This window comes from Catharus ustulatus, chromosome 25 (assembly GCF_009819885.2).
Source record: "Catharus ustulatus isolate bCatUst1 chromosome 25, bCatUst1.pri.v2, whole genome shotgun sequence".
Taxonomy (NCBI): Eukaryota; Metazoa; Chordata; class Aves; order Passeriformes; family Turdidae; genus Catharus; species Catharus ustulatus.
Window position 1 is genome coordinate 5,441,536 of NC_046245.1, and position 26,221 is coordinate 5,467,756.

The following is a 26,221-nucleotide window of genomic DNA, read 5'->3' on the forward strand; positions in this document are numbered from 1 at the left end:
CAGTTCAGGTTCAGGGCTGAGCAGAAAGGAAGATTTGACCGTGGGGCTGGAGCCAGAAGGGCAGGATCAGTCTGTGGGGCTCTGTCATGCTCTGCTGTTGGTGCTCTTAAGTTTATTACTGTTCTGCTCCCAGATCCTGACCGGAGAGGACTGGAATTCAATCATGTACGATGGGATCATGGCCTTTGGGGGCCCGTCCTTTCCTGGCATGCTGGTCTGCATCTACTTCATCATCCTCTTTGTTTGTGGGAACTGTATCCTCTGCCTACAAAGCCCAGGCCTCCTGCGCCCATCCCATAGCATCAGCTGCACAGGACTGGGGAGGGGGGAGCAGGGGCTTCCCTCAGTGCTTCAGTGCTTGCCTTAAGCTTTTTGGTTCTGAAGAACAGAACAGCAGTGGAATAAACCACGGGCTTCAGGGCTTGCACTGGTGGTGGTGGAAGGCTGGGGACTGGAGGAAAGCACATCTGGAGCAGGTCTGGATGTCTGGCAGGCAGAGATTCAGCCAGAGAGGGCAGCCAGCTCGGAGCTCAGTGCTCTGAGGGATGGGTGCTGGATAGGGATCACCAGCCAGGGTTATCAAAGGGCTAAACTCCAGGAAGGTTTCTAAAGGCACCCTGGAGACCACAGATGGCTCTGGCCACATCCTCCAGACTGGAACCATGTCCATGTCCTTAGCACTGTTCTCCCAGATATCCTCCTCAATGTTTTCCTGGCCATTGCAGTCGATAACCTGGCTGAGGCTGAGAGCCTGACGTTAGCCCAGAAGGCCAAAGCAGAGGAGCGCAAACGGAGGAAGATGTCCAGGTGAGTGCTGCCATCCCTGCCCGTGGAGCTCCCAGACGAGGTGTTTGGGTGTCGGGGGACAGAATGACCTTTCCCATGGCCCCTGCCCAGACTTCAGTTCCTGCTCTGCCCTCCTCTCTGCTTAGAGGCTACCCAGAGAAGTCTGAAGAGGAGAAGCAGATCCTGGCAAAGAAACTGGAGCAGAAAGCAAAGGGAGAAGGGATTCCCACAACAGCCAAGGTCAGTTCTGGTGGAGGTGAGCTTTGGAGAGCTCCTGGGGGGAGCCCTGGCTCCTCCTCCCAGCAGCCAGCTGCTCTGGCCAGCAGTTACAGTAATTTCACGACCATCAGGCGCATCGGACTCTAAGGCGCAACTCCGCGAGTCGGCAAATTTCGCCACTTTGTACATGATATAAGGCGCACCGGACTATAAGGCGCACTTTTTTTTTGCAGCGAGGCTCCACCCCCAGCTCCCCCAGCACTATTGCCGGCCGAGGCCCCGCCTCAACCCGGCAGCCATTGGCACCCGGGCCCACCTGTACCCGGCGGGGCCGGGCTATGCCCGCCGCCACTCCGTGCAGCGTCCCCGGGGCCGGACTATGCCCACCTCTGCTCTGTGCAGTGTCCCTGGGGCTGGGGCATGCCTGCCACTGCTCTGTGCAGTGTCCCTGGGGCTGGGTCATGCCCACTGCTGCTCCGTGGAGTGTCCCTGGGGCCCCGCTGCTCCGGGAGTTCCCTGGCGCTCCGGGTGACCCGATGCCAGCAGACTCGCCCCGCGCCGCCGCTGCCCCGATGCCGGCAGCTTTCCCTCCAATTCCGGCGGCTTTTCCCCCACCCGCATGGCAGCCGCCCCGATGCCGGCGGGCCCGCCCCGCCGGGCCACCTCCCTGGTTCTGGTGGCTTTTCCCCCCCAGCGCGGGGGCCGCCCCAATGCCAGTGGGCCCGCCCAGTGGGGCGACCTCCCCAACGCCACCGGGCTCGCCCTGGCCCGGCGCTGGCCTGATGCCGCTGCCAGGCGGGCTCTGCTCGGCTGGGGACTGTTGCAGGCTCGCAATTCCGGGGTGGCAAATGTCGCAACTTTGTTCGTCAGATAAGGCGCACCGGACTATAAGGCGCACTTCCGGGTTCTGGGGAAAATTTTAGTCAAAAGGGTGCGCCTTATAGTCGTGAAATTACTGTACTTTCCTATCCCCTTTCCAGCAACTCACCAGGAGTTGCTCCCTATCTTATTCTCCACTCTGGCATATTTGCATGGCCCTAGGCTCCAGGCTCTTGCCCAGCACACATTCCTATTTCCCATCTTCTTTGCTGCAGTTGCAGCATCCCCTCACCAGGTTCCAGCCTGGGCCAGCACTCCGTGTGCTTGGTGCTGTATGGGCCAAATGCAGAGGTGCTGCTTGTCCCACATGGCTTCCGACATGAGAAGGTCTGGCCAACTGGCACATGCAGCTGCACATCCTCCTCTCTGTCTCTCCTTTGTTTCAGTTGAAAGTGGATGAATTTGAATCCAATGTCAATGAGATCAAAGACCCCTACCCTTCTGCAGACTTCCCAGGTAAGACTCGTCCTGGCAGGGCAGCAGGAAGGCTGAGGAGGCACTGCAGAGGGTGGTGTGTGAGGAGCAAAGGATGCAGTGAACTCTCACCAGCCTTGGGGTACTGAGGTCCTGGCTTACGTGCGAGATCAGTAATGTGGGATCAGAAGATTGTCCACAAGGTCATATTCCCTCTCCCTCTCTGGATAATTATTTTCTTTTCCCTTCTCATGGTCACTCTACAGGTGATGATGAGGAAGATGAGCCTGAAATCCCCTGAGTCCTCGGCCACGTCCTCTTGCAGAGCTACAGCTGAAGGAGAAGGCTGTGCCCATGCCTGAAGCCAGCTCCTTCTTCATCTTCAGCCCAACCAACAAGTAGGCACTGTACCTTGTCCCTGCCCCATAGAGCCAGGATGGCACAGGTGGCTCTGGCACCAGCTGTTCACAGCAGGGTCCTGTTAGTGCATGGCAGCCAGTTCTGAGGCATCAGCTCATGGGGAAAAGCCTTCTGTGTGGAAGGACTGGGACAGACATCCTTCACGCCTAAGGCCTTCCCATCCTCAGGGTTTAGCCATACCCAGGCTGCCAAGGCCCTGTCTGATGCCCCTCTGGCCCCTTGCAACATCTCATGGCATTTCTGTCCCTGGCAGGTTTCGGGTCCTGTGCCACAGAACTGTTAATGCCACCTGGTTCACCAACTTCATCCTGCTCTTCATCCTGCTCAGCAGCATTTCCCTGGCAGCTGAGGATCCCATCCGGGCCGAGTCCTTCCGCAACAAGGTGCCTGTAGAGATGTAGAGATTTGGGATGGGTGGGAGAGACTCAGGGAGACTCCCAGCTCCCCAGTAAGCAGGGATTTACTCGCCAGATTCTTTTCCTAGGCTGGGATTCCAGCCCTGCCTCTGGGAGAGCAGTGACTCTGGCAGGAGAGGCTGGATGTGCTTTCCATTCAGGGGCAGCTGGGACAAGGTTTTACTGCTCCATGTCTCAGTTTACTTCTGGGTGAAAAGATTCACCTGACAGGGTGTGCAGGATCATTTTTGAAACTGTGGTGGCTTATTGGGGAAAGAGACATCCTGTGAGGCAGCAAACTGGACCTCTGGATGTGCAGTGCCCTCGAACACTGCTGGCATGCTGCTATGGGAGCCACAGCTCCTGTCCCTCAGGGTACCAGTGGGTCTGGCAGGGACTGGGGGATCTCACATGAGACACATGAGCTTCCCAGGGCACTTGAGGGTTTGGAGATCAGATGATTTCAGCTGAATCAGGTGGAACTCACCTGGAAAGGGAGAGCTTTGTCCCAGCTGCAGGTTGGATCATGCACTGGAGAAAATCAGCAAAGCTGGGGAAAGCTCAGGAGTCTTCTTAGTACTGGTTTAGAGACTCTGTTGAGCTAGATGGCCTCCCCAGTGCACAGAGTGGACAGCTGCAGGATGTTTGAACACACTGTCACACGTCACCCAAGTCTCACCCAGTACTGCTGTCTCTGTCCTCAGATTCTTGGATACTTTGACATTGGTTTCACTTCTGTCTTCACAGTTGAAATCGTCTTGAAGGTGAGTCCATGGTCCTGCCATGAGCATGGCCTAACACATAGGTCTAGACTGTTGTGGCCACGGACGCTCACATTCTTTAGGCATTCATGCTCCTGAAGGTCTCAGTGAGAGAAGCTTCCAGCTGATCCTCCTGGAGAGTTCATTCATGCAGTCTGGGTGGTGTGTGACCTGTCCAGAGGCAGTGTGTCCTCCCCAGTGAGGTCAGGCAGCTAAGTCAGCTTGCTGTGGCACAGGGACACATCATCCCTGGCACCAACATTTTTATTCTGACATGCCAGTAAGAAAAAGAGAGAAAGAGAAAGCAGTGAAAATCTGTGGCCAAAAGTCGCAGTCCAAACGGCTGCCACATGTTGTTCCACTCCAGGAGTCTTTACTATTCTCTTCTTTGATTTGCTGACTGACTGGGAGAGTTTTGTCTCCAGCCAGTGCTGCACAGAGGATTTCCACCTGAAGGCAGCTTCCTGCCTGGCTGCAGAGGTGTGAGCAGGACAGGGCCCCCAGGCCACAGGGCTGTGAGAAGCCCCTTGTGCCTTGTGCACCCTTCCTCCTATGGAGGAACCATGCCCTGAGCCCTGCCCAGCCTCTTTCCTAACTCCTTCTGCTCCCCAGATGACAACCTACGGTGCTTTCCTGCACAAAGGCTCCTTCTGCAGGAACTCCTTCAATATCCTGGACTTGTTGGTGGTGGCTGTCTCCCTCATCTCCATGGGAATTGAGTAAGCACCTCCCTGTGTCATGGAGCGGGCACTAGGCTGTTCAGGGCAGCTGGGGGTGGTGGGTGGAGAAGGAGCAGCCAGCCCAATGGCTGCCCATGAGTCTGTAATGTCATGTTTAGGGGACATGGACAACTGGGAGGCAGGCACACAAACTGGTGAAGGAGGTTAAAGGACACTCCTGAGTGTCAAACGTCTGTGGGTAGAAATTCAGTTTGGATCTGCCTTCTCCAGCTGCCAGTGTCATTTGGCCTTATGTGGGGTGGTGGCTGGTGACATCTGTGTGTCTCTGCCATCCGTTATCCCTCACTGCTGGCCCCAGCCCCCCCTCCTTGGCCTCTTGGTGGGGTTGTGCCAGCCTAGCCTGGGCAGGGAAGTGGCCCCAGCTCAGCTAAGCCTTCCTCCCCAGGTCCAGCACCATCTCTGTGGTGAAGATCCTGAGGGTGCTGAGGGTGCTGAGGCCTCTGCGAGCCATTAACAGGGCGAAGGGGCTGAAGGTGAGTGAGAGGCTGGGGCAGGGGCACCTCCTGCCATGGCAGTCCTGCAGGAGGTTGTGCGGCAGGCATCGTGCCCTGTTCCCAATTCCCACTACCCATCAGTGGAGATGCCCAGTCCCTCTGCTCTGCAGGCCCCCACTCTTCCTGGAGTGGGAGGGTGTGGGACACTGAGCAGGGGCTTGCCCCAGCTGTGGTCACATCTGCACTGCCCTTCACCTCTGCAGCACGTGGTCCAGTGCGTGTTCGTGGCCATCAAGACTATTGGGAACATTGTGGTTGTCACGACCTTGCTGCAGTTCATGTTTGCCTGCATTGGAGTGCAGCTCTTCAAGGTGAGTGATGTCTCAGGAGGGACCTTCTGCTCCAGCACATCCTGGCCAGGCTCTCCTGGACATCATCTGGGGATGGTGGGGTGAGCACAGGCTGTGCTCTCTGTGCTCTGGGAGAGCAGCCCACAGAGGAGCCTGCAGTGAGAGGAGGGCAGGGAGCCTCAGGGTGCTGTCAGGTCCAGACAGCTGTAAAGGAGCCAACTGCCTCACCTCCCTTCATGCCTCAGTTCCTCTTCTAAGGCAGCAGGCACTTCTGACTGATTTCCCCTGTGCTTTGATTGTGAAGTTTTCTTTCTCACAGCACTGCTCCTGCTCTCTGGGTCTCAGCTGCTCTGAGGCAGAGCTGGCCCTGGCTGAGCTCACTTTTGTTCTAATAACTGAACTTAAATTCAGGGCTGATGTGGGAAGAGCTTTCAGGACATCCAGCAGACTGAGCAGACTTGTCAGCATACCTTAGCTTTTAGTTAGTTGTCTGGTTATTGCTTTTTTCCTATTTTCCAAGTAGTTGACTCCCAGATAGGGTGAGCTCAGTAGGCCCCAGCTCAGGGCCATGGAAGGTTTGTTCCCAACACCAGGCAGTGGTTCTTGATCTCAGCCTCAGGTCTGCCATGGCTCTGGAAACATCTTGTGAACTGGCTGTGTTGCAGGAACAGTGGGAGGCCGCTGATGGTGGGAGGTGAGGGCCAGAGTCTGCATGGAGGAGGTGAGGGGGGCATTGACTGAGGGCTGGGAAAAGGTCAAAACTCCTCAAGGCTTCTAAAGTCAGTGCAAGGCCATGGCCTCTTCTGGTCTCTGTTGAACACAGGGCAAGTTCTACAGGTGCACAGACCCATCCAAGCTGACAGAGAAGGAGTGCAGGTAAGAGCTCTCTGCAGCTCCCAGGTGGGCAGTGGCCAGCTATGGGGGCTGGGGGGATGTGGTGGGGCATGCTTGTGTTCCTGTGTGGGAATGTTACATCCAAAAAGTGGTCCTGAGGTGTTGTCCTGTTCTCCCTCTCCCTGGGGTAAATCAGGAGCAAGCACAGGGCTGTCCTCCCCTCCCAGGAAGCAGGACTGGGCTGCAGGCTGGGCTGAGGGGGCCCTGCCAGTGAGCTCTGTGTCCCCTGTGCTGCAGGGGTCAGTTCATCAACTACGTGGACGCAGACCCCACGCAGATCGAGGTCCAGGAGCGTGTCTGGCTGCACAGTGACTTCCACTTCAACGATGTCTTCTCTGCCATGATGTCGCTCTTCACCGTCTCCACCTTTGAGGGCTGGCCAGAGTGAGTCTCTGCTGAGGGGAGGTCTGATGGGAGCAGGGCACTGCCATGGGCCTTGCCAGGGTAAAGAAAGAAGAACTATGCAGGTTGAGAAGCAGGACCAGTCCCCCTGGCAGTGGCTGTGCAGCTGGCAAGGTTACCCAAGCAGCCCTGTGCCACCGTTGTTGGATGTCCCCAAAGCTCTCTGTAACCTGCAAGAGCAGACATGGTCTTTCCCACCCAGTTAGGATTTCTGTTGCCTCGATTTCCCTCCTGTAGGCTGCTGTATATGGCCATTGACACCAATGCTGAGGATGCAGGCCCTATCTACAACTACCGGTGGAGATTGCAATGTTCTTCATCATCTACATCATCCTCATTGCCTTCTTCATGATGAACATCTTTGTGGGCTTTGTCATCGTCACCTTCCAGGAGCAAGGGGAGAATGAGTACAAGAACTGTGAGCTGGACAAGAATCAGGTAATGGGGCTGCTGGAACAGGACAAGGAGGACCAGCCCTGGATCTGGCACTGCTGGGGCTGGCTGATTTGGATCAGCCCTTCCTTGTGGTGACACTGCTGACACAGATGAGTTGAACCTGCCCCAGGTCTGTTTGCTGCTGGGGCAGGGACAGCTGGACCCATGTCTAGCACAAAACAAGCCTGAGGGAAGAGTAGAGGAGACCAGAAACAGGGAGTGGGCCTCCCTAGACAGGTGGGGTGCCCAGAGTGAGCTGGAGCAGAGGGTTCTGGCAACATGGATGTACTGGAGTGAGTTCAGCACAGGGGCACTGAGATGATGGAGGGCCTGGAGCATCTAAGGAGGGTCTGGGAGTCAAGTCTGGTACTGAGAAGAGAAGGCTCATAGGAATCTGACCTATGGGTATAAACACCAATGGGAAGGCATAGAGGAGACTGAGCCAGGCTCTTTTCAGTTGTGCCCAGTGACAGGAAAAAATGCAATGGGCACAATCTGAAGAAAACAAGAAATTCCATTTAAACATTTAAAAAAGCCATTTTTATGGTGATGGTGGCCAAGCACTGAAACAGGCTGCCCAGAGAGACTGTGAAGCCTCTGTCTTTGGAGCTATTCAAAAGCCAACTGTTCTGTGCAGCATGCTCCAGTTGGTCCTGCTTTGGGCAGGAAGCTGTGGCTAGACCATCTACAGAGGTACTTTTGCTGCCAGCCCTTCTGTGATGCTGTCATGCTGTCATTCTGCTGGGGACAGCAAGGCTGAAAGCAGCAGAGGCATTAGCAGAGGATGTGGGACACGCTGGGGAGGACATTGGGCACTGGACAGGGGCAACTGCTGGCCCAGAGTGCTGCCATGCTCCTGCAGCTGGGGGGGCCAGGGTGATGTGAACCACACAGAAACCCAGCAGGGATGGCCCTGGGCTGCTGGGAGCACCAGGCCTGTGCAGCCATCTCAGTGCCCCCTTCACCCCTGGCTCATGTGGTGTCTTCAGGGTGCTCTAAGCTGGTCCTGAGAGACCCTGGGGAAATTCTGGGACAAGCAGGCAGGCTCTGGGCTGGAGGGGCAGCATGGCTGTCTTTGGAGGCAAAAGATGACTTTGGAAGCTTGTCCCAGGTGGTGCTCTGGGGTGTTTTTGCAGGAAGCACTGTGGTTTCATGACCCACTGCTGGCCCGTGGGGTGGGCTAGGAGAGAAGGGCTCTCCATCTTGGGTCTGTGGGGATGTGCAGTGTTGCTGGTGGTGCTGAGTGTGTGCCTGCAGTGGGATCACACCTGCCCTCCCTCCCTGCCTCCCTTCCCCAGCGCCAGTGTGTGCAGTACGCTCTGAAGGCTCGCCCGCTGCGCCGCTACATCCCCAAGAACCCCTACCAGTACCAGATCTGGTACGTGGTCACCTCCTCCTACTTCGAGTACCTGATGTTCTTCCTGATCCTGCTGAACACCATCTGCCTGGGCATGCAGGTGAGGGCACAGGGGTGCTGGACAGGTGGCTGTGGGAGTGCACAGGCTGGCTCAAGAGAGCCTCTGGATGAGGGTGTTTGCTTATGGTATCATGGGGCAAAATGGGACTGGTGGGATGTGGGGAGCCCAGAGAAGGGGCTGCAGGGGGGAAATTTCCTTTTTGCTGAGCCATAGGCTGGATGTGGGAGGGGGCTCTGCATCCAGGACACATCTCTGAGCTCACAATGGAGGCTGGATCTGCTGTCAGCTAATGGCTCTTTTTGCCTTATCCTCAGCATTACAACCAGTCTGCAGAAATGAACCACATCTCAGACATCCTCAATGTGGCCTTCACCATCCTCTTCACCCTGGAGATGGTCCTCAAGCTCATGGCCTTTAAAGTTAAGGTGAGAGAACAGCATGGAAAGCAAGCCAGGCCAGAGGCTCCACTTATCCTGCACTAAGCATCTCTTGAGTACAAGCACCCCTAGCCCTGCAGCTCCACAGAACTTCTCCTTGCGAGACCCTTAGGGATCCCCATGAGGATCCTTGGAGTTTCTGGAAGGACTGCTGCTTGTCAGGGCTACCATTGCTGGCCAAACCCCCCCAGTCCACTTGGCCATTGTTCCCATCTTCAGTGTCATGTCCATGGCGGGGTCATTGCTCCAGCCATCCTGATCCACCCTCCTCATTTCACTGCATGGCAAGACAGGACCAAACAACTGAGCAGAGGGTGCAAGCTCTGATCACCACCCCTTCTTCTGAGGGTCAGAGTCACTGAAGAACCTGCTGGTACCCCTTCCTCTGGGCTCTGTCTCCTCCTTCTTACACCCTTGCATGTTCACTCTTCTTTGGCTCTCCCTGACAGGGCTACTTCGGAGACCCCTGGAATGTCTTTGACTTCCTCATAGTGATTGGCAGCATCATTGATGTCATCCTCAGTGAGATTGATGTAAGTGTCCAGGGACTCGGGCAGGGCACTGTCCCCACCTGAGGCTGCACTGTAGCACCTGCCCTGGCATGAGGCAGGAGTGCTGGGATGGTGTCCAGCTCTGCAGGGGGATGGTCCTCTCCTCTCCTCTCCTCTCCTCTCCTCTCCTCTCCTCTCCTCTCCTCTCCTCTCCTCTCCTCTCCTCCCTCTCCTCTCCTCTCCTCTCCTCTCCTCTCCTCTCCTCTCCTCTCCTCTCCTCTCCTCTCCTCTCCTCCCTCTCCTCTCCTCTCCTCTCCTCTCCTCTCCTCTCTCTCCTCTCCTCTCCTCTCCTCTCCTCTCCTCTCCTCTCCTCCTCCTCTCCTCTCCTCTCCTCTCCTCTCCTCTCCTCTCCTCTCCTCTCCTCTCCTCCCTCTCCTCTCCTCTCCTCTCCTCTCCTCTCCTCTCCTCTCCTCTCCTCTCCTCTCCTCTCCTCTCTCTCTCCTCTCCTCTCCTCTCCTCTCCTCTCCTCTCCTCTCCTCTCCTCTCCTCTCCTCTCCTCTCTCCTCTCCTCTCCTCTCCTCTCCTCCCACCCCCACAGTTGCTGGCTGGGACATCAGGAACGTGCAGGGGGCACGGGGACTGGACCACCCCACCAAGAGCCAGGGGTTGACACTGAGTCCCCCTGCCCCAGAGTGTCCCAGGCTCTGTGCAGACAGCAGGAATGTGTCTCTGGGTGGCTCTGAGCAGCCTCAGGGGGTTTGCCCCCTGTCCACCCCTGGAGCTGTGAGTCCCAGTGCTCATCCCAAGCAAACCTGCAGTTTTGCCTTGGTGTCCATGCTGGGAGCAGCCCAGCCTGCTGCAGAGGAGTTGTGTTGGCTGAGGAGCTCAGCTGGCCTCCAGATCCCTGGGCCTGACTGTGGTGGGCATCACTGCCCATGTGCAGCATCACTGAGGTTTGGCCCAGCTCTCCTGGGCACAGCCCTGCCCCTCTGAGGGTGCTACAGCAAGGCACAGAGGTGGGTGAGTCCCAGATGCTGCCTGTGCCTGTCAACAGTCACATCACCTTGTCCCTGAGCCTACGGGCTCTGCCTGCCCTTCCCTGTGCCCCTTCCCTCCTCCCCAGTTCTCATCTCACTCTTTCTTCTGTCTGTGTTATCTTCTTGTGTCACCACCCCTCCCTCCCCCCTGTCCCTCCTGCCTCACTTCTGCTGACTCTCTTGTTCTCTTGACAGACTATTCTTGCCCCCAGTGGTGGATTGTACTGCCTGGGTGGAGGCTGTGATGGCACTGTAAATACCAGCTGCATGTGCCTGCCTTGCATCCCCTCCCTGCCTGTGGCCAGCGTTTGAATGTGCCCTGCATGTCACTGTCACTGTCACTGTCACTGTCACTCCAGACCCAGCTGTAACTCTGGGGTGTAACTCTGAAGGGTTTGGGGTGACACACCACACACACAGACATCCCCAGCCCTCCTGGGCCCATCTGAAAACCCAGCCCATCTGTCACCATCCCATCCCCTGGAGCTGCCATACTGGAGCAACTTTCCAGCTGCAGGGCAGGAAAGCTGGCCTTGGTCCTTCTGCCCATGGTGAGAGGGGCCATCCCTGCCCTGTGCCTTCCCAGAGCTGGCTGTGTCCCCTGGGTGCAGCCCAATGTTCTGGGGGCTGAGTGGGCCCTGCACTGGTGGCCAAAGGACCACCAAGGGGGTGCAGTGGGGTGTCCTGGGTTGGTCTGAAAATGTGGAGGGAGCTGGCTGCAGGGTTCCATGTGCCAGAGCCTCTTCCCAGGGCCCTGGTGCTGGGAACTGCAGAGTGCAAGCTGCTGTGCCAGGACACTGCCCAGATCCCAGTGGTGGGGGTGGTGCACTGGGGCTGATGAGATGTTCTGACCCTGCACTCACTGCATGGGCATGAGGCACCAGGAGAGTGAAAGGCAAAAGAAAGAGGTGGGAGAGGAGCTGGAGTTTTTCAGTAGAGCCCTGGGAACTCAGCAGTGTGATACTGAGGAAAGTGGAGCTGCTGGGAGGGGCATTACAGCTGGATTTTGTTGCCCTGAAATAGTGAGTGGCCTGGGTGATGGGAGTGAGTGGGATCCAGTGGCAGCAGTGAAGCTCTGGTAGGCCAAGGGAGCAGTGGGAAAAGCATCCCAAGCAGTGATGGAGCCCAGGTAGGCAGTGCCAGGAGGGTCTGTTCATGGCTCCTGGTGGCAGAGACTGTGCCATACTGGGGCTATCAAGGGCACAGGTGACCAAGCCCCAGCATTCCAACCACTGTTAGGTGCTTCCAGACCAAACCCAGTCCTTTCAGGCCAGGAGCCTTTTGCCTTCACCTCCTGCCTGCCCTCTGCCCTGACCCCCTGGCTGTTCACCCTTCACAGGGGCACCCACAGAGAGTGGGCATCACTGCATGGCCAGGTGACTGGGCACCACCTCACAGAGACACCTCTCTTCAGTCCTCATTTGGTGAAAGTCCTGCTGTAATATTCTCAAAACAGCCTTTCTCTGCTTAAACAGCTGTCATTAACCCTTCCTGTGCCTGGTGCCCACCCTACCTCACCCTACAAATACAGGATGCAGGGCAAGACCCTGGTGGGACTAAACCTGTCTGTGGTGGCCCTGTGACCCTCACAGCTCTCCCAGTGCATGTGGCAGCATGCCTTCCTTCCCTCCTGCATTATCCCAGTGTCAAAAGTGTGAGCATGGGGGCCTGGGAGATGAGATCCCTGGGAAGGCTGGGGGGAGAAGTGCCAGGGGGAAAAACGCCAGCACATCTTTGCAGTCTGATGCTGTGTGCAGGCAAGGGCACCATGACTGGTGCCTGGGGGTGGGATCTCGTTTCCCTTCCTCACCCCAGGACCTAGACCCCCTGCCTTGGTAGCCTGGAGGCTTCAGCACTCTCTGTCCTCCAGCTGTTGTGTCTCCTGCAGGACCCTGATGACAACTCCCGCGTCTCCATCACTTTTTTCCGGCTGTTCCGGGTGATGCGTCTGGTGAAGCTGCTGAGCCGGGGTGAAGGTGTCAGGACCCTCCTGTGGACCTTCATCAAGTCCTTTCAGGTCTGTCAGGAGCAGTGCTCCCCTCCCAAACACATCCATGCCATGGGCTGGCAGCGTGAGCAGCCTGTCCTCACCAGCAGAGGAGAATGCTCCGTGCTGGCAGTGCTGACCTCAGGGGCTTGTGGATGCAGAACATTCCCATGTGGGTGGGAAGGTGTGTGAGTCTCCTGGCTGACAGCACTGAGACAGACAGAGCTGGGCCAGGTGCTGCAGTACCTGCCTGGGCCCATTTGTCCTGGGATCTGCACCAGGTGGGCACCTCAGGGCACAGTGCAGCACCAGCTCACAGCCCTGACCCGGGCAGCTCCCTCAGCCCTGTCCCTGAGCTGAGTTTCACACAATCCCATCGTCCTTTTGTCATAGGCTCTGCCATACGTGGCCCTGCTGATTGTGATGCTTTTCTTCATCTATGCTGTGATTGGGATGCAGGTGAGGGGCACAGGGGCAGGGATGGGAATTTGATCTTCATCAGATGTCCTGAGCCTGATGGAGCTGGGGAGGTGGGACAGGGAGGGACTGGTTCCTCTGTTAGCCCCTTTCTGGTACTTTGCACTTTACATCTTAGCTGATGCCTAAAGAGGCTGCCTGGAACAGAGGCTAGACTGTGTTAAAGGAGGTAAAGTAGGGATTATTAAAGGGCCTTCAAAGGATTCACCTTGGGCAGTACAAGAAGCCCAGCCATGCTCCACCCAAGATGGATCCCAAGTCACGAGTTTTCACACTTTATAAGTTTTGGTCCATTTTCGTATTGGGTTCATGGTCCAATTCCAGCTCCAGGTTCTGCAGTCCCATCCTCCCAGATCTCTACTCAATTCACTGCTGTTTGCACTTTTTGGGCCTGAAGCTGCAATGGTGTCCTTGGTTCTGGGGTTGGAACAGGATTGTTTTGTGTGACTGAGCTGTGAGGAGAACTTGTAACACTTTGTATGAGGTTCAGAGTCACACACCAATGCAGTACAGAATCTGAAAAATATAAAAGCTAAAACTTAAGGCATCAATGGGACCTGTTTACCTGGTCTGCAAGGATGTTTGCCACCCCAGCAGCCTCCCATCCCTGGGCTCAGCCAGGGCAGCTGAGGCACATGGCAAAGGGCACTTGGGGAGTCAATGGCACAACTTAGACACCACTTTGTTCAGGAGACTTCGTTTCCTTGGCCCAGATGAAGTGCAGTTTGTAGTCAGGAGTGTTTTCAGCACTGGCAGGAATGTCCAAATAGCTTCTAAGCCCCAGAGCACCCACATCCCAATCTCAATCTCTTTTGGGGATGCCCAAAGCCAAATAAATAAGAGGGAGTGGAAGCTCAGGCACCAGAGATGCCCTGGAGGGTGGTTGGTACCAAAGAAAGGATGGCACACTGTAAATCTCCACTGTGATTTTACAGATGTTTGGGAAGATTGCCATGGTAGATGGGACCCAGATCAACCGAAACAACAACTTTCCAGACCTTTCCACAGGCTGTGCTGCTGCTTTTCAGGTCAGTCTTGTCCTGTCGTGTAAGCAGCTCCAGAAGGAGCTCTGAGCCTGTGGGAATGCCCAGCTTGGAGTGAGGGAGGACCAACATTTCAGTAGCTGATTTCTTTTTGTCCCACAGAAAGATCTCCTGCAGCAGCAGGAGCATTTCAGGAGACGCTGTTTACTTGTTTACTGGTGGCTGGGCTGCCAGAGAGAGGGGCATTCTGGGGTTGCTATTCTGAATATTTTCCTTCCCAGACTGGATTTTAATTTGTGAAATGTGAGGAAACTTTGTGGGAAGCAGGAGCTCAGCCCAAGGCTATCCTTGACTCCAGACATTTTCTGAAGTTTTCAGAAGCTTCAGTGGCCCTAGAGCAGCAAGCTCAGAATCCTGACTGCTCCTTTCCAGCAGCTGTTCCTGTGTGTGCAGGACTGCCCTCAGCCCTGCCTGCATGCCCAGCTCCTGGCCAGAGCAGGCAGGGACCAGCAGGTTGTGCCCTCTCCCCAGGTGTGCCACTGGTGAGGCGTGGCAGGAGATCCTGCTGGACTGCAGCTACGGCCGGCGCTGCGACCCCGAGTCCGACTATGCCGAGGGCGAGGAGTACACCTGTGGCACCGGCTTTGCTACTTCTATTTCATCAGCTTCTACATGCTCTGTGCCTTCCTGGTATGCTGGCTCCCTCAGGGCCCCTTTGGCACCCCTGTCCTGCCTGGGCAGCCACAGTGGTGTTGTGTGTGTCATGGGGTGAGCCACAGCAGCTCCTCCTGGGGACATCCCCCCAGCCCACCTCCCCAGCCATGCTGGAAACTGGCACTGCACTCCTGGGGACTCAGGATCCCCTTTGGGTTTCTTCCCACAGCCTCTGTGTGCTGCCTTCCAGATGTGTTTGTGTTGGCCTTGGCGAGGGTGGACAGGGACAGGATGCTGATGTGCTTGTCCTTTCCATGACCTGCTTGAGCAGGAGCTTCTCTCTGCATGGGAAGATCCTCCCTCAGCATCCTCTGATTCCAGGACATCCCAAGCCCCTTCTGCTCCAGAACACATCTGCCCATGTTTTCCTAGTGCTGGTCTCTGTCCCCTATCTGGGTCCTTCCCATCTGTTTCTCTGCCCTCAGATCATTAACCTCTTTGTGGCTGTCATCATGGACAACTTTGACTACCTGACACGGACTGGTCCATCCTCGGGCCCCATCACCTGGACGAGTTCAAGCGGATCTGGGCAGAGTACGACCCCGAGGCCAAGTGAGTGCTGGTGTGTGGGCAGCGTGGGGAGGCTGTTCCCTGGGGTGGGAGACATGCATGGCAGGCTGAGCTGTGGCACTGCCTGCCAGTCAGGTGCCAGCATCTCAGAGGTGGAAGTGGACTTGCCAAGGTTCATCCAGGTCTGATAAAAGCCATCAGGATATTTGGGAACATAAGACTTTCAGTTCCCTCTTCATCCAGCTGTGGTGAGGCTGCCAACTCTTCCCATTGCCACAGCACAGCTTTACCTGCTCCCAGTGCCACAGGGAGCAGCTGCTTTCCCAGGAGGAGCAGAGGGAAGAGTAGGGATCTGCCCAGCACAGAAGCATGGAGCAGATCCCAGGGATCAGCCCCCAGAGCACCTCACCCAAGCTCAGGTCTGCTGCCTCACTGCTGAGCTGGTGTGTCTCTTCTGCAGGGGGAGAATCAAACACTTGGATGTGGTGACTCTGCTGAGGCGTATCAACCCTCCCCTGGGCTTTGGGAAGTTCTGCCCACACCGTGTAGCTGTAAGGTAAGAGCCAAGGGGGTGACAAGGTGTGTGAGCACAGGGACTCCTTCCCCAAACTGTCACTGTGTTGTCCTGCCAGGCTGAGAGGGACAGTCCAGCCAGCTCTCAGTGCCATGGCTTACACTCCGCTCTGACCTCTCCTTTTTAATGAAGGGGTGTGTTCAGGGACAAGGAGAGGTGTTCCTGACCTGCACAGAGCTGATGTTCTTCAGGCTCCTGGAGATCAGGACTTAACTGTGCTCACCTCCTACTTCAAAGGGTGGCACTGATGGGCTGGCTCTGCCCAGAGCCCTCACAGGGGACTGCCAGGCCACCCTGCAGTTGGTGCAGGAGGGCAGTGCAGGGTCTGAGCATGTGGCTATATCAGCTGGGCTGTAGAATTTGTTTCCAAGAGCTGATAGTGCTTAGGGAGAAGGAAACCCCACTTTCTTAGCAGAAAGACACTTTTCCTGGCTTAGCTCATTCTGAGCAAGTCCAGGGCCTGTGTGAGGCTCAGTGTAACATGCATGGGCAGGAGCTCAGGCACTGGTGGAATCCCTCCTGGGTTTTGGGCAAATGCATCAGGAGGTTGATTTTCAGATTCCTCACAGCAGCCTGGAACATGTTTTTGGAGTGGGGAGTGCAATGCAAAATGACTCCCATCTTTCTTGAGAGCAGCTGGGGGGATTCAGCCTGGAGAAAAGGAGGCTCAGAGGTGACCTTCTTGCTCTCTACAACTCCCTGGTTGAAGCCAGGTGGGAGTTTGTCTCTTCTTTCAAATAACAAGTGACAGTACAAGAGGAAACAGTCTCAAGTTGCACCATGAGAGGTTTAGGATGTATATTAGGGAAAATTTTTTAATGTAAGATTAGTTAGGCCCTGGGACAGGCTGTCCAGAGCAGTCATGTGTTACCACCCTGGAGGGATTTAAAGGCTGTGTGGATGTGGCACTTGTGTTCAGGGATTTTCTGGTGGCCTTGGCAGTGCTGGGGAACAGTTAGACCTGATGATCTTACATCTGATCTAAACAATTCTGTGATTCCATGATTTTTCTCCCATGACACCCATGCCCCTGTAGGTTATTCCCCCTAGCTCTGCCCATCACTTGCTGTGGTTCAGCTGGCTGGGATCAGGGATTGTCACTGCCTCTTGGTACCAGTTGTGGTACCAGGAGTGCTGCAGAGCACCTGGGCAGGGCAGGTAGGGCTGGGAGGGCTCCATGGCCTGAGCACAGCCTCTGGGCAGGACAGGCACTGAGTTCTGGGGGCTGGCAGGCTGCTCTGTCCCCTGGGTTCACGGGTGTTGGTTTGCTGTGCAGCGCCTGGTGTGCATGAACATGCCCCTGAACAGCGACGGCACCGTCACCTTCAACGCCACCCTCTTTGCCCTCGTCAGGACAGCCCTCAAGATCAAGACAGAAGGTGAGCAGAGATCTTGTCTGCCCCTACAGCCTGACAGGGGCCTTCCTTGTGGTGCTGCTGTGGGTTACACAAATCTTGGGGTGACTTTATGATGCTTGTATTCCCAGTTGTCTGTTCTGTTGGTGTTGAGTTCTGCAGCTTGAAGACTGATTCCAGGAGTGAAGGGGGACAGAAGAGGTGCAGAGAAACCAGGACAGTTACACACCATTGCCCCACTGGCCAGGGATTTCAGGACACTTGTCTGTGGGATCAGACCCTGTGGGCACCTGTGGGCAAACCCTCAGCTGTGTTCTCATTACCCATCTCCGTGGGTCAGAGCCCCAGGGTGCCCGCATGGCACTGCTCAGCCCGAGCCTGGAGGATGTTATCAGCTTTGGCACAAGTGTTGCAGCCCTGAGGAGTGATCCAGTGCCACCAGTGCCACCCTGACCAGCTTAGGAGTGGGGCTGGTCCAGCTTCCATCCTCTGAATTTAGCTGTGCTGGGGAGGAGCTGCTTTCACCCCTTCTTTGCCAGCAGCATAGTTTGCTGAGCTCTGCAGTGGGAAGGTGTCTCACCAGCTTTCTGTGCCTGTGCTGAGAGCAGCTCTGGGCTGGGCAGCCAGCTGTGGCAGTCTGGGATCAGTGTCTTCCAGCAGTGTGGCACAGTGCTTCCCTCTGGCTGGGGTGGGGAGATGGCAGCCTGGGAGAAGCACGGGAGGTCTTGGAGATAGACTGGGATTGCCGGAATGGTGAACCCTGTGGGAGCACCAAAGAGGAGGTCAAAATCTGTAAAGTACTCTGGCTAAGATCAAAGCCTCGCTCTTACTAAGCTCATTTTCGTTGGGTGGGGGGCAGAGAGGAGTGTCACACCCTGCAGGAGATTGGCCGGGTGTCCACATGCTTTGTCTTCATTCCTGCTCATGTCCCTGGGAATTAACTGCTCTGTCCTGCTCGCTTTCCTCACAGGTAATTTTGAACAGGCCAATGAGGAGCTCAGAACTATTATCAAAAAAATCTGGAAGCGAACCAGTATGAAGCTTTTGGACCAGGTCATCCCACCTATTGGAGGTATGTCACCAGTGGCACTTCCAGAGGGACAGAGCAGCTCCTGCTCGGGGCCTTGCTGCTCCAGCCTCTTGGGATCTTGTGACAGGCACAATCATCACGTTGGTTTCCTCTCTCCAGATGATGAGGTGACAGTGGGCAAATTCTATGCTACTTTCCTGATCCAAGAACATTTCAGGAAGTTCATGAAGCGCCAGGAGGAATATTATGGGTACCGGCCCAAGAAAAACCCAGTGGAGATCCAGGTTGGTGTGCAGGTGGTGCTGCAGGGGAGATTCTTCCTGGAGGCAGCAGGGAGTTCTGCAGATCAGGGAAGAGGATTCTCCCAGCCTGGGGAAGTCCAGGGTGGCCCAGAGAGATGCAAGGACCCCTGTGCCTCAGGGGAAGTGAGGTGCCCCCAGTGAACCAGCACTGAACTGGCCATGAGTCCCCAGCACTGAGTGTGACCTTGGTGTCCAGGGTGAAGAAAGCAAAGGAGGGTTTTGACTCTGCTGCCACTGACTCCAGTTGTAGAGAGGGCTTGGCAGGATCTGGTGCCTCACCAATAGTTTTAAGGCCTGGAAACTCCCACCACAGAAATTGTTTGTTCCAAACGCTGCTCATCCAAGCCCTTACCCACCTGCTCTGCTCCAATCCCAGGGCCTTCTCCCTCTCCTCCCTTTAGCAGTGTCTGGATATTCCATGTGCCTGGTGTTCTGTGTTCTCTCAGCCTTACAGAGCACCAGATGGAGGGGTGGGGGGCACCATGGCTGGCTTTGAGTGGGCCACTGCAGTCAGAGAAGCTGCACAGCAGGCCTGAGGGGTGCTGTCAGAGGATTTCTGTGCCTGGCCAGAAGGCTGGGATGTCCCTAGCCTCTCCTGACTTTGTAGGGAGGAAATCACCTGTAGAGATAAAAGACCAGGCCCCAAAGCTGCAAAGCAAGGAAAAGAGCCAGGTCCCAGATGAGGGACAGCCCTTGCTGTCACCAGCCCAACTCTCCATCAGGCTGCCCCTGAACTCCCTTTTGGGGACAGCATGAGCCCTGAACTGTGGGCCAGCAGGAGCTCAGGATCAGTGTCACCAAGCCCAGAGCCAGCTGCAGGCTGTGACCCATGGCCTGTCCTTGGCAGGACACGTGCCAGGCTGAGCGTGCCTCATCACATTTCCCTCTCCAAAGACCAAGGTGAGGGGTGGGGGCACAACCACATCAGCCCTGCCTTCCTGTCCCCTCCAGGCTGGGCTGAGGAGCATTGAAGAAGAAGCTGCTCCTGAAATCCATCGGGCCATTTCTGGGGACTTGACTGCAGAGGAGGAGCTGGAAAGAGCCATGGTGGAGGCTGCCATGGAGGAAGGGATATACAGGGTGAGTGCAGCCCTCAGGGCACAGCACAGCTTGGTGGTCCCACCCAGCCCTGATTTCAGCTTGGCTGCTAGCACTGGGGTCAGCCTGCAGTGTGGGCCACAGGGATGATTAGCATTTCTTTATTTTCTGTGAGCATCAGGACATCCTAGTTGTCCTCTTGGGCAACTGCTCTCTGCCTCAGTTTCCCCTCTGTGAAAGGACCCAGCCCATGTGTCAGGCAGGGCTGTGCTGGATGTTTACCTGCTGGTTTGGAGGTTCTCACTCACACCTTCTGCCAGGCTAAGGCAGGACAGCTCTGGTGTCACAGGAAATGATTCACTTCCCACTCCCTGGGAGTCTCCAAGACAGCCTGGGCAGCTGTGGGGTTGCAGAGTTGCACCTCCTTCTGTATCCAGAGATGCCACCACCTCAGGCTGTCCCATAGAGTGACAGGATTTGCATGGCCACCAACCCTCAGTGCCTCAGTTTCCCCACCTGGCAGGGAGGCTTTTGGGGCTGTGTGATCTGCGAGGCCTGAGCAGAGCAGTCACTGTTTCCACATGGGAATGGCCCCAGAGCAGCCTGCAGCTCCAGGCTTTCCCTGATGCCCTCCCTGTTGGTTGCAGAGAACAGGTGGCTTGTTTGGCCAGGTGGACAGCTTCATGGAGCCCAGCAGCCCCCTGCAGCCCCAGGTGGCCAGCCAGAGGCCCCTGCAGTTCACTGAGGTGGGCAGCGAGGACTTCGACTCTCCTGTGTTCCTTGATGACTTCCCCCAGGAAGGCAACACCAACATCAACAATGCCAACAGCAGCAGCTGGCTGGAGGGGTAAGGGTGGTCAGCCTTGGTGTGCAGGCAAGGAGGGCAGTGCTGGCCATGCCATTGTCTGCCCTGGGGCCACTGCCCCGGGGCCACTGCCCTGGGGCTGTCCTGGCAGCTGGCTGCACCCTGGCCCACCAGGGCTCCCATCCCATCACTCCTCCATCTCAGTGCCATGAGGATGGAGGTGGACAGCAGGACTCCAGGGATTGCTGGAATCTTCCCTCCCCCTCACCTGCCTGAGGGCCAAGGCCCAGTTTGGGGCCACCAGCATGTGCCTGGGCACAGGTAGAAGGGACAAAAGCTACCAGAGTAAGAGGCTGTCTTATTCCTGCTTCTTGGGGTCTCCACCTTGTTCATCCATTCCATTGTTCCCCAGGTCTGTCCTTCTGGGCTGGGGAAGGTGGGAGGGTTGCAGCCCTGGGTGGGGCTGGGTTCCCCAGTGTCCCCACGGAGGCTGACCCCCTGCCTGCCTTGCCAGGGTGCAGTATGAGGATGAGGTGCTGAGGAGGACGGTACCAGCAGCACGCAGGCGCCCAGCGAGGGTGAGTCTGGGCTTTGTTGTTCTTCTGGGGACTGGGACCAGCCAGGGCCAGGTCTGATGTTGGTGGGGAAGGAGGAGATGCAGGCCCCAATAGGTTGGAGGTTTGTTGAGAGCACTGAGCTCTGGAAAGCTCCAGGAGACCCTTCTCCCCCTTCCACCCTTTGAAGTGATGACACGTGGAGACAGTGCCTCAGGCTGGTGGAGCACTGGCCATCCCAGGGCAGCAGGGCCCCAACACCATGTTTGTTCCCTTAAACAGGGACTTTGGGTGCTGCTGAACTCCTAAATGCTTTGTTTCCCCCAGCCTAGCGAGCCCATTCCCATCTCTGTTTGGCAGTGGTGTCCTTGCTCCTGTACCCATCTGACGTCCCTTCCTTTCCCTCCCACAGAGCACAACCGCCCCATTCCCATGGAGAGGCTGAGCAGGAGGCGAGGGGCCTCCTCTGGGGGTCCGTCATCACCAGGGCCACTCCTGCCCCAGCAGGTAAAGGGGCAGTGCACGTCCAGAGGGGACATGTGATGTGGGGACACAGCTGACCAGGCTGGGAAAGGCTGTCCCAGCTGTGCTGGGGAGGAGCCACTCTCCAGGGCTCGTTGTGTGAATCCAGCCTTGCTGGAGCTTTTCTCTTGGATCAGCCTGGGCATGGAGCTGGGCTCCCACCCTGCTGCTGTAGCAGTCATGGGGAGCTCCTTGAGCTGGAACAGCTGGAAGCACGTTCCTCTGGCTCCCCATCTGCTGCTTCATCCGAGGCTCACCCCGCACCCTGGTAATTCTGTAGCAGGGCAAGCCTGGGACCAGCAGCATGAACAAGGGTAAAAGATACAAAGAGGCTCTTTTCTCCCACGGGGTTCTGTGGTTTATTTCTTCAAGGCGTCCAGGGGGCAAAAGAGGAAGTTTCCCAAGGACAGAGGTCTTTTCTAGGGTCAGGAAGGGGCGGGGGGAGAATTAGCATCCTGCCAATAGGGTAAAGCAGAGGGATAGGGTCAGTCCACAGGTATTACGGGGTCAAGAGTCAAGGGACATACAATCTCAATAACACCTTGGATAGTGGATTAGAGCACCCATCTGCCTCCAGAGCCAGGGCAGGCAGAAGGGGTGCATCAGATCTGCCCCCATGCTCCCTTTGCTACTCTTTGCTGGCCACAGTGCCTCATGTCCAGCACATGTCAGGGCGGGGGCCAGGGCTGGTTCCCAGCTCTCTGTTCATGGCCCTGCTGGTCCCGTTTTGGGTGTGTCCTGGACCCAGGAGCTCCAGCAGGATGGCACTGCCTGTCCAGGCACTGGACAGAGGACGGAACCTGCAGCCCCCACACTGACATGGGAGAGGTTTTCCCTGGGCAATGTCCCAGCACATGTTGCAGCTCTGTGCTACTCTCACCCAGCTGCCCACAGAGGATGGCACTGCGACAGGAACAGCATCCAGCTCAAGGTTCCAGCAGAGAGAAACTGGTGAGCCAGGAACATCCTCCACCCCAGCCATCACCTTCCTCATTCAGGAGGTAAGGCAAGGGCACAACCTGGCAGAGGGAGCAGCAGGGATGGCAGGATATTCCAGGGATACCATGCTTATGCCATGATGGGAGACTGGGGGGCAGAGCTGAGCTACAAGGGTGAGCAGCAGGTGTGTGCCAGCACAGAGGGCAGAAGGGAGGAGAAGAGGGTGGGTGGGTGGGTGCCTGCAACTCTCATCTTCTGCTCTCATCTTCTGCACAGGCTCTGATCTCTGGAGGCCTCGGGGCTCTGGCCCATGACTCATCGTTTGTAGCAGTGGCCAGGGATGAGATGGCAGCCAGCAGCCAGTTGGAGATGGATGAAATGGAAAAAGCAGCTGTGGAGCTGCTAAAGGGAAGAGAAACACTGCAGGGCACAAAAAGTGGCTCTGCCCCACTGGACACCTCTGTACCAGCAGGCAGATCCTGAGGACTCAGTGCAGCTCCCTCCCTAAAGACCATCAGTGCCAGTCGCCTGTGAGCTGCCCACTGCAGTAGCCCAGGATCCTGTCCCGGGGGCTGGAGCAGAGCCACACTGTTCCTGCTTCTGCCTGTGGTCCTGAGATACTCTGGCCAGCTGTATTTTGGGACAGGCCTCTAGGATGCTGGTGCAGAACAGGACAATGCTGTTCCAGCTGGACAGGTCATTAAAGTGTTCCTGCTGTGTGACCCTGGGTGCCCCTCCCTCCTTCCTCTGCTGCCCTGCCTGCACAGCCAGTGGAGGGGGCTGCAAATGCAAACACAACCAGAGCTGGCAGTGATTCATGTGGCAGCCTCCAGTCCAGTGTTTTGAGGTTGCCAAGTTCTGGGGATCTCCTGATATCCCAGCAGCTGGACCCTGCATCCTCATGTCTCTGCAGCCCTCCTGCCTGCAGCCAAGTCTGGCCTGTGAGGAGGAGATGTGCCAGGGGCTGGGCAGCAAAATGGGGCCTGGGAAATTGTGGATGGGGCCGAGGTGGGAAAGGCATGTGCAGGCTGGGGCAGCAGCCCTGGGGCTGGCCAAGATGAGAGCTGGATACTGTGGTGCCATTTCTGCCCCTTCCAGTATCTCCACACTGCGCTCTGTGGGGTCAGGCATCCTTCCCAGTCTCTTGTTCAGCCCATGGCATCCATCCCACAGCTCAGAGGGGCCCGGGCAGGAGGGGCGTGGAGCTGTTCCTGCAGCACTCCCAGCACTGCCTCACTGGTGCTGAGCAGCAGCCGAGGTTGTTCCTCTCTGGGCTGCCCTGGGTGCCCCCCATGGGATTTGGGTGCTGAGCACTGGGGCAGCCCCATCTCCCAGCCCAGCTCTTTGTGGGATCTGGCTCCCCAGGGCCCCCAGCCCAGCCTAACTGGGAACTGAGGGGCTCTTGATCGCCTAATTTATATTAAAATGCAGAGATTGGATGGGTCTCAGGGGAGGAGCAGATCAATGAGCCAGCCTGCTCCCCAGCATGGCTTTCATTAACTCAGTCAAGGGAACTGCCTGAGTTCCAGCTGCAGCCTGAGCACCAGAGCCAGGCTGGTGCAGCTTCACCCACAGCACACAGCCAGCAGAGATGGCTGCTTCCCTTCCCCTGCTTGTTTGCCCTGGGACAGGGCTACACCCCTCACACTCACACCCTCAACACACACACTGCTGATGGGCGTGCATGGGGATGGCAGCTGGGCTCTGGCAGCTGCTCAAGGACACGTTATGGGGTGAGTGGTTTTGGTCTCCTGGTGAGTTTAGGGAGATGCAGGACTGCCTGTATCACTTACCAAGACACGTGGGTGGTCACTGGAGGACTCTAAACATAAAGGGTGATACTATGGCGTGGACAGTACCACTGTGGTGGGGCCTCTGCACCGTCTCCTGCAGTCTGGGGCTGCACAGGGCACGATTTGCGCCATCTGAGATGTGTGGGTGTGTCTTTCTTAAGCTGATTCTAGCTGAACTGGGGAGCAGATGTGATTTGTGGCACAGCTGGCATGTGGGTGAGAGTAGGAAGAGAGCAATATCATGGCACAGTCACTGCCCCTCTCTGCCTAGAGCTTCAGTGGGGAAGAGTCCAGCCTCAGGAAAACCAGCTCAGGGTGGGAACTGCACCGTACACCAGCTGTCCTTGCAAACATAGGACAAAGAAAGAGAATACCAGCTCCTCACATCCTTGCAGGAAGATAGACAGGGCGTGTCCTGCTCATTCTCATGATTTTGTACCAGCATACGGTGTCCTGGGACTTACCCATCCCAGCAGAACTGAGGAGCTCCCGCAGGATGGCCCATGGTCCTGGCACCTTGGGAGGAGCAGACACGAGCAGATGGGGTGAAAGGACCCAGACTGCAGAGCAGAGGGCAGGTGCTGGACTCTGTGCTGTGAACAGCACTGCCTCACAGGCTATTGGCCACCAGCTGTTAGCCACGGTGCTGGTGTGTCCTGGCTATCCCTCTCCCAGCATTCAGCCTGGACTCCTCAAAAGAAACCTCAAAGTGCTTCATTTTGCCCTCATGCTCCATTGCTATCTGCCCTGAACTTGACACCAACCTGCAGAATTGGGAGTTCCCTGTAGGTCCCACACCTGTTGGAAGATATTTTCTTACTGCAGAGCCAGGGCCTGGCTGTGTCCTGCTGCCATCAGCCCCAGAAAAGTGAATGCAACTCAGGAAAGCCATAACAGGGACTCCTTCATCTCCCCAGCCCTTGTCTGTCTCCAGTCCTGCTCTCAGTGTCTCCCTCAGCAGCCTCCCAAGAGCAGCTCCCAGGATGGAGCCAACGGCCCTGTGGGCACAGCTCTGTGGGCACTGCCCTCTGCTGCACGGGTGCCCAGCCTGCAGTGTGGACCCCAGCCCTGCAGTACGGACTGGGGAGCTGTCCTGGCACCTGGCTACCACCCTGTCATGCCGTGTCCTCTTAGGATAGACTCTCACCGCAGCCTCTGCCAGCCCAAAGGGTTGCCAGACCCCAGTCCCAGTGGCTGTGTCAGGAGCACCGTGCTCAGCCCTGCCCTGCTTCGTATCCTGCTGCTCCGTGGTGCCATCCCCAGCAGCACAGAGGAGACGGGATCCAGTGGAGCCAAGGAGGTGTCGGAGTGATGCCAGCCGTGTGGTACAAGCATGCGGTGCGATCCGGAGCAGCCTCGGCACAGCTCTCGGTACAGCTCTCGGTACAGCCCTCGGTACAGCCCTCGGTACAGCCCTCGGCACAGCTCTCGGTACAGCCCTCGGTACAGCCCTCGGTACAGCCCTCGGTACAGCCCTCGGCACAGCTCTCGGTACAGCCCTCGGTACAGCCCTCGGTACAGCCCGGAGGAGCGCGGGCACAGCCCCGGACAGTCAGCGCAAGCGGCAGCGCTGTCCCGGCAGAGGGCAGCAGGGGCTGGGGAGTGTGGGTGTGAGTGGGGGTGAGTGCGAGCTGTGTCCGTGTGTCTGTCCGTGTCCGTGTGTCTGTGTCCGTGTACCTGTGTGTCTGTGTGTCTGTGTGTCCGTGTGTCCGTGTGTCCGTGTACCCGTCCGTGGCCGTGTGTCCGTGTGTCCCTGTCCGTGGGTCCGTGTGTCCCTGTCCGTGTGGCCGTGTGTCTGTGTCCATGTGTCCCTGTCTGTGTGGCCGTGTGTCCGTGTCTGTGTGTCCCTGTCCGTGGGTCCGTGTCTGTGTGTCCCTGTCCGTGGGTCCATGTGTCCGTGTGTCCCTGTCCCTGACGGTGTGTCCGTGTGTCCCTGTCTGTGTAGCCGTGTGTCCATGTGTCTGTGTCCATATGCCCGTGTCCGTGTGTCCCTGTCCCCGACGGTGTGTCCGTGTGTCCCTGTCTGTGTAGCCGTGTGTCCGTGTCCGTGTGTCCCTGTCCCTGACGGTGTGTCCGTGTGTCCCTGTCTGTGTAGCCGTGTATCTGTGTCCATATGTCCGTGTCCG

At 57.0% G+C, this 26,221-nt stretch overlaps 1 protein-coding gene across 1 annotated transcript in view; it reads left to right on the plus strand.

The window, feature by feature from the left end:
* CACNA1S (calcium voltage-gated channel subunit alpha1 S) overlaps positions 1–22,836 on the plus strand; it is a 44,070-nt gene extending 21,234 nt beyond the window's left edge. Inside the window, 38 exon segments of the mRNA XM_042779973.1 lie at positions 134–254; positions 693–807; positions 933–1,026; positions 2,271–2,340; positions 2,565–2,588; positions 2,591–2,696; positions 2,972–3,101; positions 3,818–3,877; positions 4,487–4,593; positions 5,000–5,087; positions 5,312–5,419; positions 6,222–6,274; positions 6,530–6,676; positions 6,932–6,990; positions 6,993–7,132; positions 8,428–8,586; positions 8,862–8,972; positions 9,434–9,517; positions 10,708–10,764; positions 12,401–12,529; positions 12,893–12,958; positions 13,912–13,965; positions 13,967–14,004; positions 14,491–14,603; positions 14,606–14,649; positions 15,099–15,147; positions 15,150–15,225; positions 15,644–15,734; positions 16,075–16,080; positions 17,034–17,136; positions 18,083–18,184; positions 18,302–18,426; positions 19,396–19,524; positions 20,130–20,329; positions 20,802–20,865; positions 21,256–21,348; positions 22,260–22,364; positions 22,579–22,836. Coding sequence (XP_042635907.1) covers positions 134–254; positions 693–807; positions 933–1,026; positions 2,271–2,340; positions 2,565–2,588; positions 2,591–2,696; positions 2,972–3,101; positions 3,818–3,877; positions 4,487–4,593; positions 5,000–5,087; positions 5,312–5,419; positions 6,222–6,274; positions 6,530–6,676; positions 6,932–6,990; positions 6,993–7,132; positions 8,428–8,586; positions 8,862–8,972; positions 9,434–9,517; positions 10,708–10,764; positions 12,401–12,529; positions 12,893–12,958; positions 13,912–13,965; positions 13,967–14,004; positions 14,491–14,603; positions 14,606–14,649; positions 15,099–15,147; positions 15,150–15,225; positions 15,644–15,734; positions 16,075–16,080; positions 17,034–17,136; positions 18,083–18,184; positions 18,302–18,426; positions 19,396–19,524; positions 20,130–20,329; positions 20,802–20,865; positions 21,256–21,348; positions 22,260–22,364; positions 22,579–22,836 — 3,678 coding nt within the window.
* The last annotated feature ends 3,385 nt before the right edge of the window (positions 22,837–26,221 follow it).